The 17382-nt window shown below is 41.5% G+C and overlaps 1 protein-coding gene across 2 annotated transcripts; it reads right to left on the bottom strand.

The window, feature by feature from the left end:
* Window positions 1-690: 690 nt before the first annotated feature.
* Window positions 691-16538, bottom strand: adka (adenosine kinase a). Of its 2 annotated transcripts, none has more exons than XM_080740317.1 (11): window positions 16366-16538; window positions 12737-12811; window positions 11171-11224; window positions 8559-8637; window positions 8276-8448; window positions 6330-6438; window positions 5552-5722; window positions 4422-4457; window positions 4210-4324; window positions 3975-4061; window positions 691-3488 (listed from the first exon to the last, which is right to left on the bottom strand). In XM_080740317.1, exons 1-11 carry the CDS (start codon window positions 16470-16472, stop codon window positions 3355-3357), a joined length of 1140 nt encoding a protein of 379 aa, XP_080596443.1. In that variant the 5' UTR covers window positions 16473-16538; the 3' UTR covers window positions 691-3354. The 2 variants fall into 2 exon arrangements, with proteins under 2 accessions (XP_080596443.1, XP_080596444.1); XM_080740318.1 differs by lacking the exon at window positions 16366-16538 and adding an exon at window positions 14916-15011.
* Window positions 16539-17382: the final 844 nt, after the last annotated feature.

Genomic DNA, 17382 nt, shown 5'->3' with positions numbered 1-17382 from the left:
GAGGGAGCCTTATAAAACATCCTGTTGAATTGTTTATACAGTTTCATTGCAGAATTAATTTAAACCTGCATTTTTGTCTAAATCAGTAGTACTCAAACTTTAAAATGTCTCCCCTGAACTCTTGACAGTATACAAATGAAACCAAATGGACCATTTGGTTTCATTTATATACAGAGTTACATACTCGTAAGGGTCAGTTTAGACCTCCCAAAAGGGACCCAGAGTCCCTGGACCCCACTTTGAGGACCACTGGTCTAAATGATCTGTTACTCCTTTTTCTTTTAGCTTTGTACTGTAGGCGGTTGTAGTTAAGTCTAACTTGAAAAATAACCATAAAAACGATCGTGTATCGTGATACAGCTTGGGAAAATATTGTGATATTGTATTTTTCCATATCGCCCACCCTTAATTGTTCTCTGTATTTATTATATTTAGATCCCATTTAAATTAAAACCTTGTGAATGCCCAATGACAACACCAAATGTAGATGCTTTGAGACATTTAGCAGGTTGTTGTTGTTGTGGCAAAACCTAATTTCACTATGCAATTATTTAAACAATTTCTGGTCATAGATCAATGCAGAATAGATTCTAACATGTTTAAATATTTATCACTTTATTTGTGGTAACTTGCTTTGAGGAAAAAATATGGCTCAGGGGCATTTTGTACAGTTCTCTCTCAAATGATGAATGTGTTTTTGAAGCCATTTTTATTTGTCAGTTTTAGGCAGCAGACAAACAAGTTCTGTGAAGGCCAACTTAAAGGAAGGACAAACACTGATGTAAAATGTGAATTCGGCACCAACCGACCAACAAAAATGTCACATCTTTTGAACTAATGTGTATCACAGACTGCATTCTGTAACGAAGACATCATATTCATACTGCTTGTACATTTTCAAGTAACACTGTATACAATGTTTAGGACAATTGTAATCAAGCATGTTGGGAACGTTTCAGACAGTTATGAATAGCACTATACCCACTTATGCACGTGTAAGTGACCGAAATGATAGCAATCAAAATACTTGAATAATGCACTAATCATGAGTTGACAGCTGTGTGTCAGCTGAGTGTCAGGGTGAATTCCAATTAATTGAAACTCTTCTCATAAAAATCAAGTCCAAACAAACATCACAAAACACGGTAGTTATAGGCTAGGGCTGTCACGATTATGACATTTTACATACCGATTAACTGTCACTCAAATAATTGCGATTAACGATTTAATTGTGTTTTCGTTGTTGACAATTACATTTCTGTTTGGCTTTTAGGCTTTGAAGTTGCACATGGCAGATATGACAAATAACCTAAATATACAAAGAAATTACTGACATTTTTGACAACTTTATGCTTAAAAAAGAACGACGCGTTGTGAGCTTGTAGATCGGCTATTTCCACTATTTTTGACTTTTTTTTTTAATATATGAACATTTTTCAACATGGAAACGATTATGACGATTATGAAAAATAATCGCGATTATGTCAAATAATCACGATTAGACGATTATGTAATAACTGTGACAGCCCTGTTATAGGCAGCTCTGAAAGCATCCTTTCCTGTTTCAACACAGCATTCCTAAAAAGAGCATGTGGTTTCTGTGAGAATGAGAGTCCTGGTAGCAGGTGAAGGGTCAGGGCTCGATGGCTAAGCAGCTGCCCGTGGCTGGACCAGCCAGGGGCGTCACACCAAATTCTGGGCCCTGGGTACAAGGATTCACTGCGGGCCCCCCATGAATGTTAACTATTGAAAAATAGCAGATATACAAGCTCACAGCGCGGCACCGAGTGCCGCGCTGCGAGCTTGTAGATCTGCTATTTTTGGAAAATCGTGAAAATGTGTGCCAAGAAACCTATGATTCCATGTCAGTGATGCTCAAACTTTTTCATGTGAAGGACCCCCCCATCTCAAAATATTTAGTTCCAGGGACCCCCCCAGAAGCAAAATTTGAGTTAGAAATGTTCACTTAAAAAATACATACCGGTATATTCAAAGATTTGCGCACATTTTCACGACTTTTCAAAAATAGCAGATCTACAAGCTCGCAGCGCGGCACTCGGTGCCGCGCTGTGAGCTTGTATATCTGCTATTTTTCAATAGCTAAAGTTACTAGGGCCCCTCCACCTTGGGCCCTGGTAACTCAGTCCCACTTTCCTACCCCTTGTGACGCCCCTGGGACCAGCTGACAGGTTTCCCTGAATTGCAACCATAAGCTCAGACAAGATGTTCACCCCTCACCCTGCAGGCATTTTGTACAAAAACACCATTCTTAATAAAAAACTAAAAAGGCACATCGTATTGTGACCAGACCTGTTTGAAACGGGAGACATACGGCACAGAGTCAATAATGAAGACAGAACCTGCAGTATCACTGACACTGAGAACTTGAAACTCAACTCAGGATACAGTATGGTGGCCACGTAATGACTAGTGCGCCGAGACTTGAAAACATTTAAAAAGTGTGCGGTTTAAAAGAAACTCTCGTTTCACAGTAAAACTGGCCTGTTACAACTTTTACAATACATTTGACATCTAATAATCAAAATCATTTTCAAAAACAAAATTATCAATGCACATCCTGATGCAGAATCCTTAATTGTCCCTAACAGCTAACAGCTGACATTTCAAATTGTCCTCTGTTTATGTGCTCATTTCATGGAACAGCACTCCCTGCTGACTATCAAAAGAAGAACTATGTTATCCTCCTACTTGATGGTATTCATAAATACCCCAAACAACTCCATTCTGAATAGATATAGTATTATTCCCTTTCAGCATGACTCAACTAGCATCTTGAACATTGGCTGTGGGTTGTGTGGCCCTATAGCGGCCCCAAGTGGAGGATACAGGAACAGACAGGTGTCAGAATGCACACCTTTAAAGACTTATTGAAGTGAAGAACATAACATGGACGTGTAAATAATTTACCCGAAAAACTAAACAAGGGAGTGGGGCAGGGTAGACTAGGTGTGTCAGAACAGCCCATACTCACATCCCCTTTTCCACTGTAACTATCTTCTTCTTCTGTTTTTTATTTTCCTTTTATTCTTAATTTTATAATTGATGTTATCCTATGCAAAGTACTGTGTTCTATCCGTCTGTCTTTCAATATTATATGAGATACATAAAGTGGTTCCTGTGTAAATAAGCCGAAAAACGTACTAGGATCTCCTTTTAGATGACTTTGTACCAGTGATTTGTAACGTCATGAAACTGTCCTTTTTTTTTCCTATTGCAAACTTCTAATAAATTCTTCAATCAATCAAACAGAAGGTAGGAATAAGAGTTATGTGAGGAACGGAGGGGTGGGGTACGTCAGGAAGAAGAGATGGGTAGGGCTGGGCCGTGGTGGGTTCAGGGGTCCTGACGGAAATCTGGTTTGTCAGGGAAGGTGCATCCTGCTTGTCTGATGATGACGTTTGCAGCGTAGTGTCCCGCTCTCACACACTGTTCAAGGGCCTTCTCCTGGACCAGCTCAGAGAGAAACCCTGCAGGACACATGGAAACATGTCACGCCAGACTAGGGATGGGACGATAATCGTCATTATCGTTTATCGTGGTAAAAAAACACTCAATCTTCACAATCGTGGAGATTGAAATCTATCGTAAAATGATCCTCCGACATTCACCTTTTTTATTTGCCGAGCTGCATATCTGCTACCACTTAAACCCTCTATAATTAGTAAAACGGACCTGGAAATAACGTACTTGATACAGTCTTTCACTCTACCAAATCTCTTCGCCAAAAAATAGACGATCTACAAGCTCACAACACGTCACAATGATATTTTTTGGCAAATGTTCCGCCCTAGAATAATGGATGTTGGGGATATTTTGATTATCGCGATAATATCCTAAATCGCATTTTTCAATAATCCTATGACGTGAAATTTTCATATTGTCCCATTCCCATGCAAGACACAAAAAAGACATAACCCAACAGGCTGTCGACTCATTATGTAGGGAGGCCTCACCTCCTACAAAAGCATCTCCAGCACCGTTTGTGTCAACAATGTCCTTGGGGTCGATTTTCAGCACAGGGAAAGTCTCTACTTTGTCACCTGTAGACAAAGAGAAATGTTAAGCATCGAACACAGGGGCAGGGAGAGCGAGAGAAAGTGAGATGGAACAACAGAGAGAAAAATGAAGAGAAGATGATGAAGACAAGAATGGAAAGGAGAAATGTGAAAGAGAACATGTGAGACTTACTTTGGGCCATAATTGTTCCATCCTTCCCCTGAGTGAAAACTACGACCCTCTGCCTCTTCTTGTTGGCTTTAGGTAGTGCTTGGGCTTTCTTAGCAATCTCCTCAATGTCCTTAGTCTATATGTAAACACATATTGTAAAACAACCAATATAACAACTGCCGGTATTACATTAAAATATTACTGTGGCTATATATGGATATCAGTTTACTCACTGCAAAGCCTTGCTCTTTGCCGAATGTGGCTGCCTCCTAAAGAAAACAAAATAACAAAAAAAATGTTTTTGATCAGAATTACCAATTAATCATCAAATTCTACAGTTATTTCATGGGAGACTCTCCATGGACCCACAAGATGAAACTACGTGAGTGACGAAGGAACTAAGGCCAAATATTCACGAAGGCTGTTCAGGCCTTGGTGAATATTTAGCATTCATGCCAGGATGAATGCTTAATCTACATTTATAGCCCAAATTAACATGGTAACAAAATGAAATGCCTTGCCTCTTGTCCTTAACATGTTATATACCTATTGATGTTATTAGGGATTTACTACATATAGTCTGCACATTCAATCGGCTCAGCATATAACAATACTTTATAGGTCATTTACTGTACGCTGTGCTGTGCATTTTCATTCTGCCATATTATGTATTTATATTGCGTATTAACTCCATGTAGCATTATTGTCCTGCGTATTGCACTGTGGAACCCTATAGATTAAATAACAAAAGAAAATGCTTTTTGGGCGTATTTCTTTTTTTTATTTTGACAAAATGAAGGAAATAAAAAAGAAATTGTCCGACCCAGTGCTTGGGAACCAGTGACACAGTATAGAGCAGGGGTCTTCAACAGGGGATCCGGGACCCCTAGGGGGTCCTCAGGGGTCCTCCAAATCTTTGTGTGATAGAAACCTTTTCCCCCCCCTTTTTTATATTAATCATATGAATCCTTCTTAGCGTCCATATTCTGAGAACTTTAGCCAAAAATAGCAGATCTACAAGCTCGCAACGCCTCGCGCTGCGAGGCGTTGTGAGCTTGTAGATCGGCTATTTTCGGCAAAGAGCTTTGGAGCGGAAAAGAGCAGACTTAATGTCAAGTTTATTAAGTACCGGTTCAAGTGGTTAAATATCCGAAAACCCACATTAATTTGAATCCAAAATACACTGATGATTGTGCTGTCAAAAGATTAAACTGTATGGAATCTATGAAAAGGTTGTGGGGGTCCCTGCTTCATCTCTCTCTCAACTAAGGGGTCCTTGGCCTGAAAACATTGAAGAACCCTGGTATAAAGGACAAGTGGAGCATCAGAGCTCGCCCTTACTAGAGCATCAAGTCTGACTCACCGTCTCATTTCCAAACAGCACATCCACGTAGGGGAGGACCTGCATGAGGTTGTCCTTAAAGAACTGGCAGATGAAGGGTGCGGAGAGGTTCAGACAAAACACCTTGTTGTTTTCACTGGCATGTTTGGCCACTTTCAGGATGGATTCCAAAGAGACAGTCAGGAAGAATCCCTGGATGGAAACCACACAATTAATTAGAACCTAAACATGTGTATACAGTACACTAACTGCTGCCTCAGGAAGTAATCAAGCGTAATGCTTTCAGTCGACTACACACATGTGAAAATCAACCAACGTGGGGTTATCACATAATCAGGAGGCGTGAGTCTGTTATTTGCTGCCCCAAGGGATATTCGCTGTCATGTATTTGTTTTAAAACATGATTCTCTTAAAGGAGTAGTTCACCCCCAAAATTACTCATGGCATGGAGACTCGAGTTGCATTCCTAAGACAATAATTTGATAACAATTGATTTAACCCCATCGTTTCCGGATGGGGACCCAAATGCATTTGGTTCCCCATCCAGAATTAATGGGGGTAAATTGACTATAATAAATGTGTTGTCTTAGGAATGCGACAAATGCCAAAATATATTATTGAACTCAAGTCTCCATGGCATGAGTAATCAATAGAAAAAGTCATTTTGAGGGTGAACTACTCCTTTAAAGCTTCACTTTCATATCTCAGGGAATTTATTTTACAATAGGATATAAACAGTTAAGTAAAGCCAATCTGTGGCAAAATGCATCCCTTTTACAGTACAAACTCCATTACTCACAGCAATGTAGTATACTTTAGCCTTCTCCACCAGCTCCCAGTTCTGTTCCAGATCCAGATGCTTGTCCTTCTTATAACATTCAGCAGCCGCTAGGTTAGCTACCAAAGACCTGAGAGAGACACAAGAGAGCCGGCGTTACAGACGGATGCAATTAAGTGTGTCAGGCATGCCCAAGAAGATGCCCCAAAACACTGTGGTGGAATTAAAACTCAAGGACACAGCAGAGATCTGGGTTTGATTCCCGGCAGCGATATGCCTCTGGCTGAAGCCTGATTTTATACTTTGTCATATCATTGCTGAAAATAGCAAATCTACAAGCTCACAATGTGTTGCATTAACAAAACTAGCCCTTACCCGTTCAAATATATGAGCTCCAAAATGATGTGCAGTGTGTGGGTTATGGGATGTGCACTGTGCACACAGTATATGAGGGATGGAAAGTAACTTTAACTGGTGCTTGCATGATGTAGGAGCATCAATGTAAGAAACCCGTTTCGTTTAAGAGCTACAGAGATACTTCCCCCCCCCCCCCCCAGCCCGCCCGCCCACCCGCCTACACACACACACACACACACACACACACACACACACACACACACACACACACACACACACACACACACACACACACACACACACACACACACACACACACACACACACACACACACAGCTGGTTAAAGATGTTGCCTCATGCTAGATGCAGAATAGATGTGCCTCATGCTAGATGCAGAATAGATATAGATACAGCATAAAAATGCTAATATACAGCATACAATTTGTGAAAGTGACAAACGGCCTTCACAGTTATGTCAGGTGTGTTCATATGCTGATGGTGATGCGATTTCAGATCAATTGCTCCAGCCACCGAGGAGAAACGCTGTGACAGACAGACACTCACTCACTCACTCACTCAGACATTCGCAAAATTATAGTATAGATGTTGTGAGGTTGTCGCTGCTATTTTCGTCACGCGACCCTGTCATACAACGATGTATAAATCAGGATTAATCCAGCGCTCCAACGAAGCAGTGTTGGGAAGCCCGCTGGGGATTGTGTCCTCGTTTCTGCAGCAGCAGAACTTCTACCACCCACCTGGTGAACAGATGCCTGTTCAGCAGGGAGGAGTTCTAAGGCCGGCTACAGACCTAAAGGCAAAAAAACGAGTGCGTGTCGTGGGGGGGAGGCGGGGGGCAGACACAGCACAATGCATTCCGGATGGGAGTCGAGTGGTTTGAAGTCGAGTGCGAGTCGTGTGGTGTTGTGTGGTTGCGTCCAACTTGCTCACGACTCGCACTAGACTTCAAACCACTCGACTTCCATCCGCAATGCATTGTGCTGTCTCTGCCCCCCGCCTCCCCCACACAACTCTCACTCAACTTGTGCGTTCCAGTCTGAGTGCAGCTTAAGGGACGTTGCGTCTACAGTACATGTAGACAACAACTAAGGGTTGTTGTCTACATCACTGGTTCCCAAGCACTGGGTCGGGACCCATTTGTGGGTCACGGACCAATTTTTATGGGTCACAACTCGAGTAAAAATCCTATTTTATTTCCCTACAAAAAATACTATATATATTTATACATTTTTATTTTTAGAAATATAAATAAATAAGAAATAAAATAATAATTGTATAAATGCACAAACAAACAAATAAACATGAATTCCATGAATAATAATTAAGAAGTAGTGAAAATGGCCGACCTACAAGCCCTCAACGCAGCGTGAAGTGACGCGTTGAGAGCTTGTAGATCTGCTATTTTCTCTAGTTTGGGTCCCGGGCAAACGTCAAATTTCTCTTTTGGGCCACGGGCTAAAAGGTTTGAGAATCACTGGTCTACGTCCTCCACAGACCAACAGTGGAGGTTGGCAGTGACAGAGACCACAGACAGTACCAAAGAATAAAATTTGAGTTCAAACCAAAGTGTGTAATTTCATGTGCATACCTGTTGGCTCCGGTGATGCAAGCTGCACACGTTCCTGTTGGCGCCTCCTCCTGGTTATAGTAGTGGGCATCGACATGAGCCTCCTCTGCCTTTTGCTTCAGGATGTCTCCAAACTTGTCGTTACCGATGCAGCCGAAAAACGTGCCCACCTTATGAGGCTCTTGGATCATCCACTACAGAAGACATGACAACTGCTCTCAGTAAGCACTGTCCACAGTCGTTTCAGAATTACAGGGGTGAGCACTGAGAAAGTGACATTATAAACAGGCAGAGTTTTACTGACCTGAGCAATCTTTATTGAGTTCTGGGTAGCTCCTCCTGCATGGTATTCAACTTTGAACTTCTTGACGATCTCCTCAAATCTACACACACGTCGTGACAACAATGGGGGTAGGGGTCAGTTAGGAAATATTATTACGAGAGTGATATTACATTCATGCCTCTTTTGAAGTTAGTCTTTGCAAAGACAAAAGGTACCAAATTAATCACATGCTGGCCAGTGGCCACTATCACAAAAATGTCCTAGTCCTACTTTTCTGCCCAGCAGAGGGCAGCACAGTATTCTTAAGTATACCTTGGCTTAAAGGACAACACCGCCCTAAATAACATCTAGGCTCATTTTTCCTACTTATATTGATCCAAAATTACTGTCCATGGGGTCTATTAGGCAGAAATGCCCCTGTTGTCCAGTTTACCGACAGCAGAACCCAGCAGTCCTCATAGCATAGAGTGGAGCCCATAAGCCTATGGCTTTTACACCATTTGTTGCAGTCAAAAGTGTTTTTTCTTCTTCTTTCAGGAATGCTTTACTAGTTGTCATTACAAACACATCCATGCCTTGGTTGTCCCACACAAGCCACCACAGTCTCATAAATCATGTTTTGGGGTGAGCATTCTGCACAACTGCCAATCAAAGTGACAGTACTGGCAAAACACATAACAGCCTAAGATCTGTTTAGCAGTGTGGCAGCTCGTGTGGTCAACTAATAACAGATTGAAAAAGAAAAAACACATTTTTGACCGCAACAAATAGTGTAAAGGTGATAGGCTTATGGGCTCAACGCTATGCTATGAGAGCTGCTGGGTTCTGCGGGGGAAACCAGATAACAGGGGCATTACTGCCTAATAGAGCCAATGGACAGTCATTTGGGATCAATATAAGTAGGAAAATAAGCCCAGATGTTATTTAGGGTGGAGTTGTTCTTTAAAGCTTAACCATAGAGGTCATTTGAATGATTTGTGCTTCTTAAATAACCCAGAGTGAACTGTTGCTTTGATGTTCCTCTGAGGCCCAAACATAACCAACTTAACTGTTGTGCTATCCAAAAATAACATGTTCATCAGCCTATACTATAGTATACACAGATAAGTGTATGTGAACAAGTATTGGGACACCCCATTGGAAACTATAACTCAGCCCCACTGCTGCTAAGGTCCTGAGACAGAGCCAGAGGTTGAAGAGGAGCAGACAGAGAGACATCTGGGAGGAGATAATAATGGACATGGCCCTCCCGGACTCGTTAAAGTTTATTATAAATTATTCCAAAGGGTTTCAAAGGAAATGTATCTGAGGAGGTGACACCCCTCAACATGTCACCATAGTCTGTGTGGATTGGTCAAATACAGCAGACACACCTCCTTCCACAGCACAAGCTCCACTTAATCAAATAACTGTGGGAAACTTCATGTCTGGTAGAACAGACACTGCTGACGAGTGGGTAGATTTAATAGGTCATTAATTAGTTTGAGAAAGCCAGGAGGCGTTCCTCCTTCTGCTTTAAATTAATTATGTTCTATTTGACCTTAAAAGTATTATTTTACTCAGATCCAACTTCATAGTTAAAAGAATGTCTTAAATCAGGCACAAGAGAGTTGGACAAAATATTTCATCAGTGGCATGCGCACACTCATGCACACACACTTTCCTATCTCTTCCGTAAAATGTTTACTTTTAGTCCTAATCTACACATCTCTCAGTGGGAATGGGCGGTGTAGTTTCCTGCTTTATAATTGGCGGAGTCTTGCTCCATGTACTGAATCTCCTGCATGCTCATTGGCTGGCACTGTGGAACAGAGGTTGAATGTGGTGAGTTTGGTCTGGCTGACTCCAGAACAGGGGAGTGAAAACCATCTAAAAGATACCCATGTACAGTACAAGTTCTACCATTGACTGCAACATGTATACTCTTTGTCAATAACAGATGGATACATTACCAACTAGGCCTGTCACAATTACGGTACTATGTTGCCTGTCTGATCACAATTAATTGAGATTTTGCATATTCGTCATAATCTTCTCCTTCTCTACAAGCTCACAACACGTTGGCATTGTAAGCTTGTAGATGTTAACACTAAGGTCTCAGAGGCACTTGCCCATCGGGGCAAGTACAAGTTAAGGGCTACTTAGCCAAAGGTCTTGCCCACTTGCCCGAAAAGTACATCAAATTCATGTCAAATCCAATCGATAACTGCAGAGTGGTGACAGTTACTTCGAAGGTCTGAATGAGCGCAACTGCTACGGTAGCATCATTTGTTCTTTCATGAATAACCAATATTTAATGAAAACGGTTGCTTCCCCATTCTAATGCACACGCCCATCGGGAAACCAGAAAGCAAACTCCACTTCCGAACGTTTTTACTTGCCACAGGCAGTTGGGCAGCCATTAGTGTAACTGTAAATGTCAGTCATTTCTTTGTATATTTAAGTTATTTGTCATATCCGCCCTGTACAATGAGTGTAAATGTCAATCATTTCTTTGTATATTTAAGTTATTGGTCATATCCGTCCTGTGCAACAGAAATGTAAATTTCATTTATATGTTCCAATGTTCAATGATTTGAACAACAATGAATAGTCAACCAAAATGTCATGATGGTGTCAACACTAATACCAACAGGGCTTTGTGTTTGTCCTCCGCCAAGATCTGATCGTTGCTCTTCAGTCCATACCTGCAAAAGACAAAAGAAACCAAGCGAGGTTGAGTTCTCAAAGTTAGTGAATCAATAAAAATAGTCACTGGACAAAGTCCCTGCTGTGGCCCTCATTTGTTAACAACAAAATCCCCTTGCATTTACTGATTACCTTTATTCACACAATCCAAGATTAGTGGCTGCCATGCAGCTCTACCCTGAGTACTCTCTCATAATATGCACATCTTCAGGTAGGCCTACAGCAGTAGACTCAATTTTGGATGTAAGATACACAGACACACATCAAACCGGTCTTCAGACAAACGAACGGGACGAAACTGTCAAAGTCAATTCATTGTGTTGGGTAATATGCTAAACATACTTTCCCTGAAAAGGAAAGGTTGTTTGAAGATTTGGTGCCATGTACGGCAAGCCCCCGGTTTATTCTTGTGTGAGATTGAATTAAAACTGCCAGACGACTAATCTATCCAGCATTTACGCAAGCAGCCTGAGGCTGGACTCTGATCTGAGGCCTGGGGGAACCCTTTGACCCAGTCAACTGTTAAAGGACCAGGCCAGACCAGGGCAGAACTCTCCTACACTGACCAGCCTGATCAACCCGCTTCTCCCAGGACAAGACCCCAAAGAGGTCACAATTACGCTGTGTCACAAAATATATTTTTTTTTATAATCCTGTTTTATCTTCAAGCTTTTATATCACACACTTGCTAATTTCATAAATTCTATTTAGCTCTGATTAACAGAAAAGAAATCCATGCCAGTCACTGACTTAACTGAAGACTGACTGAAGATCACTTATATCTCCACTTTAGATCTATGGATTAGATTTGTTCTTAAGTGAATTTGTTCCCATTTTACAAATAAGGCATCAGTGCTGCATGCATCCAGATCCATTTTACTGTGGCTCTGACTGCTGTAGAGTTAACAGGCATGAACACAGGTCATATTACCAGTCATTTACAGTATGAAAGTCTGTTACTACAGTATATAGTCACTACTACCACATGTTCAGAAGAGGGGGCACACATACAGTATCTGTATGCACATGACAAACCACACCATGATAGGACCGATGAAGATAATGTGAGATAGTGAGATAAAACAACAGTGTGGTCCGGAGTGCATACAGTGACATTTGACAGTTGACAGTTGTAGTACTGTCACTTAAGAGGACGTCCTTCTGCCCAACCCAGGACATTATCACTCCATTTCACTTATCCACACAAACCTTTTTCTCGCTTAGGTCATATGGGGTTAGACGTGAATAAGATTCCGCTTTAGCATTATGTCCTGATGTAGACTGAGGTTCTAATGTTAGTATGACTATTGCGGAGGCCCTCCTCGGTAGAAATTTGTTTGATGTTCAACCGTGGTGCATCTGTGGTCTTCCCTAGCACTCTTGCACGCAAACCAAATATCTTTGCAGGTCCTTGTTCTATATTTTGTCATCCTTCAACTTCTATCTTTGGAGCTCTGCTCATGGCAATCATTACTTGTATTTATTACAGTCCCTCCCCAGTCATAACTTACTTGTCCAAAAAGTCCTTGTCCACCACAGCTGAGATGTCCAATAAAGGATTTCCCATTCCAAAGAGAGAGTTAGGGCTGAAAAACACACAGACCAAACATTAACAAGAGTATTAATAACTGCACTACTTAAACCCTATAGATTTCGCTGTATGTCATCAATAATAGTTGATCTACAAGTTTGTAGCTCTTCTTTATGTCGAATGTTTGCCTACATGCATGTCCAGAATATGTCACGTGGTTTAATCGCTTTTGAATTATGTCAACATAAGTATGGAATATCCAGTTTAATGCTCCCTAGCATAGTAAACAACATGAACGTGATAATAGGATGCACTCCAGAGTCTGTAAGCAAACTGCATCAGTCATCGACATGTCTCTTCTCCACGCCTGGTTAATCTACTTTTTGTCCCACTTCCTTCAGGGAAAATGGTCACAAAGTAATAAGGTCAGAACTACTCATCTCTGTAACAGCACATGTTCTGAGGCAGTGAGTTCACAACATGAACTGAACCTATGTCTATTACTTTTTTTAATGCACAAGCCAAGCATGACCCTAAATCTCCTATGGTTTTTGTTATCTTGTTTCTAATCCCAGTTTACTCTCAATTATTTATTTATATTTTTTAATCTTGAAGCTTACAGAAGATGCATCTCTATACCCTTATTCTGTTAGTATCCGTCCTGTATTTCATACGCCGGTGCTGCTATGACAACTCAATTCCACCCTAATAACAGGTCTACAGTATCTACCATCTACCCATCTACAGGATCACCTAATATAAATAAACATATTCATTTATCTAGTATGAGAATTGTGTTGTATATAAAACACAACAGTATATATTTTCATACTATAATGTTTGTATTGTACTATTTTGTCTGAGCTTACAATCAATGGCTCACCTGAAATGGTAATAAAAGTGTTGAATTGAAGTGTTGAAGTGCATTTCATAGATGAAATAAAAGGCTACATAATAATAGTTTTTTTCACCAAAATGTTCTTATTTCATCAACTATGCAAAACAATGCTAATTCGTTATGCTACTTTGCAGACAGGCTACTTTCTTGGCAATTAATAAAAGTCTGCCTAAAATGCCCTAGTTATGATTCTAACATTTGAAATGGAATTGCAGAACAGAGAGATTTTCATTTCCATGTGACTTAACCACAGGTCGACTTTAGCCACAAGACCAGCCATGTACAAAGAAAAGATGAATCAATAGGCTCAAACTATAGAGATCTAAGCACTCATGATTAATGTACAAGCATAATACAGTGATGGGAACACAGTGGTGCTGAAGACATTATTCAGTCATGCAAATAACCATGTTATGATATTCACAGTCAGGCAACATCAGGCCAGCAGCGTCTGTGTGGGTGGAACTATACTAGGCTTTTAAAACCATAAGAAAACAACAATTTCCCATCAGGGGACCGATTAGATGAGTGCTCCGCACCAAAGGACCACTTGTTCCAACATTTACCAGCAGCAATTCAATGTACCGTACAAATGTAGAAGAACCATATGGCAGTCAGTAAGTCATCTACAAATCTGTAATTCTTCCTCAAACATCAAGAGCAGTGGTCTGTGAAAACTATACTCGCAAAATAAACAAAAAAGCAGTAACTATTCTCTAGGTTTCCAATTCAATAACAAAACAGAGACATATTTTTTTGACAACTTCTCCACAAATGGATAACCAGAACCTCTGCTGTTTGTCCTTGATGTCTTTACTGGCTCTCCGCAATGTCTGAGAACAACCCTGATGGGAGCAACTGTGTTAACATAAAACACACAACAACCCTCAACAGGTCCCCCTCTGCACACACAGATCTAGCAATGATGCATTCTATGATTATCTTTGAATGTACCCTCTTTGGAAAGATTCATCATCAGGCAAGGCTAAAGAGGAAGCAATTACCATGTAACAATGAACATTGGAATGTTTAAGCAGCAAGACAGTGCATATCCAACAGGCAGGCTTGAATGTGTTTTTAATTCAAGCCTTTGTTGTAAATAAAGTATCTGTTCAGACCATACTCTCATGTATACATGAATACTAACCTGGTGAAACTATACACTAGACTAGAGAGTCAATACCAGATATATAACTAAGGTATAACCACCAAACCCTTTGCCTTAGACAAAGATCAAATCCAATGTCCAGTGTACTCTTACCTTACAGCTGACATGGTCTTTCTGTATCAGTTAACACTAAAGACAGTGCTGAACAGACTAAAATCAGCCCCAAAAAGAGTCCAGTGTCCAAAAAAACCTAATTTGAGCAAGGCATGCTCTTGGGTGGATTTGTGTGCAGCCAGAGCTCCACCCACACGGAAGGATCTGATTGGTTACACATGAAGAAAGAGGGCGAGGACACCAGAACTCTGCCTGTGATTGGTTGTCTCTTAACTAATTACTAATTAAAGCGACTGGAATTGATGGGAGGTCGGAACTCGGGAGACGCATTCGGATAAAAACAGCAGTATTAAAATGCTTGGAATAATGATAGGACAGAAAACATTTTATCACTTTGGCTTTGTAGCAGGACATGGTGTCCCTACTTTTAGGGGGGGGGGGGGGGGGGCGGGGGGGACATTTTTCAAATTTGTCACACATTTTGCAACATTTAAGCAGGTCAATCACGGCAAGGCATCGTGAGCTTGTAGTTGTATATGTATATCGGTTATTTGCGTGCCTAGCTCTGGTCCACAAGGAGTTAAGGAGGAGAACTCCTAACGCCAAAGGATAGGGGTTGTTTGTGGATAGCAGCAGCCAGTGAACGTTGCTCAAAGATAAAGCCAAGGCGAAGCGTGACTGCTGAATTCAATCATAATTAACGTGTGTCAAAACAAAACAAAGGTTTTTCCAAAGGGCAGCGGGGGCGAGATTTCCCCAGGGGAGCCACCGTCAGCCACGTCCCGAGAAGATTTCCCCAGGGGAGCCACGTCCCGACTCCAGAGAGCCCTGATGGCGACTACATAACAAAAGACACGTGTTGGTGGTGGGTATCGTATCATGCACGCCCCGGTGCACACGTGGTGGTGCAGCCCTGGACAGGCTGGACTTTAAACACAATAGAACATGGTGGATAAGCTGGGAAACTCTGGATAACACCTTACCTCCCCTGAACTTTTTTTAAAATTGTAAATACCATTTATTATTGTTTTCCGGATGTCTTATGAGATTCTTTTGCATGGCAATGTGTTTTATTTGGCTCCCAATTTAAACCAAGTCCAAAAGCTTTATTGTGGTCTTTATCCCTTTAGTTGACCTTGTACCAGAGTGAACTACACTGTCCTGTTCTTTTTCCTATGCAAACTTCTATTTGAGTATTCAATCAAAGTCACACAAATATCGTCGGAGTGCGACCTCTTCTCTTGCAACATGGATGGATGCTCTCCAGCATGTGCGCGCCCGCGCGCGTAAAATGCCTCAACGATAACCAGTTTTCTGCATGCATAAAAGACGATTCTTTAACATCCATCGCCTTGCAGGCGTGCAGAAACTCAGAAAGCCACAGGACGCGGTACTGGTGGTGGTGACGGACCTGCTGTACTTTGTCCTACAAACGCATCGGCGTCCAGAACCGTTAAATCGATCGATCGATCGCTTCGCTTCATTTCACCTTAATTTGGCAGCAGCAGGAGGAGTCTTTTTAGTTGGCGATTCTTCCGTCTTCTCCGCCGAGGAGAGTCTGAGTTTCTTTGCCTTGGGTTCTCCAGAAGAAGCCATGGTTTATCTGTGTCTTTAAGTGGTTCACTGTGTCCCGAGACTCCTGATTAATGTGAGATGATATGACTGAATGGAAAGAAACAACCACACGCTTCTCTGTTTATAGTCCGTCGTACGACTGAGCCGAGCGTCGCGAATGGCAGATCTATAAGCCCACACGGCGTCGCGTTGCGACGCGCGGTGTTGCTTGTAGATCGGCTAGTATTTTGGAGTCAGACGGCGTAGCTGTCCGTTTACATGCCTGAACCAAAACTTCTGAACTTTGTCTCGGAGGCGTGTTTGTTTTTTGAGCGGTTGTCGTTCAGATTTTGAAATGTAGAAATCTCTTGTTATGAGCAGGCTTCCCTGGCACGTTCCTAAATTTACGGCTCATGCCACGTTTCCGAACGATCGTTTTACAATTTATTTCGTTATGTAAACTGTGCACAATACAGTCAGGCTCCTGCTAGGCAGCTAAGACAGACAGACACGTCTTCTGCCAGCGGTGAGGCGACCTGACGTTTGCCAACGGGTCTGAGGCCCTAAGCTAGATGCAGAATAGATTGTCTGCATCCAAAGCTACATCCAGCCCATAGACAGTATAAACTCAAATCTTTGCTTCTGGGGTCCCTGAAACACAATATTTTTAGATGGGGGTCCGCAGCCAAATATTATAAATATTATTTCATATTGGGTGTCCTACATCAACATGACAACGTTTGAGAACCAATGTTGCTATCTGGCGACATGTCGGAATGGAGAGAGCCTCCCATCAGTCTGATAGCAGCAACATATGTTTTTTATTTTCCAGAAAAACTTGAATTTGAATTTGAATACATCAGTGGTTCTCAAACTTTGTCATGCCAAGGACCCCCAAAATGATGTGTATTTTGTTCTAGACATCCCAGAAGCAAAGATTTTTAAAAATGTT

This window comes from Nannobrachium achirus (genome assembly GCF_963921795.1).
Source record: "Nannobrachium achirus genome assembly, chromosome: 13".
Lineage (NCBI taxonomy): Eukaryota > Metazoa > Chordata > Actinopteri > Myctophiformes > Myctophidae > Nannobrachium > Nannobrachium achirus.
This window is presented reverse-complemented; position numbering and strand designations above follow the sequence as displayed.

What these genes read in the sequence shown, in the direction of transcription:
- adka (XM_080740317.1), bottom strand. Translation starts at nt 16,472, where the DNA reads ATGGCTTCTTCTGGAGAACCCAAGGCAAAGAAACTCAGACTCTCCTCG. An exon ending in GAGGACAAACACAAAGCCCT is followed by an intron (nt 8,638 to 11,170) that starts GTTGGTATTAGT and finishes ACGTGTGTGTAG; the next exon opens with ATTTGAGGAGATCGTCAAGA. An exon ending in TGGAACAATTATGGCCCAAA is followed by an intron (nt 4,062 to 4,209) that starts GTAAGTCTCACA and finishes CTTTGTCTACAG; the next exon opens with GTGACAAAGTAGAGACTTTC.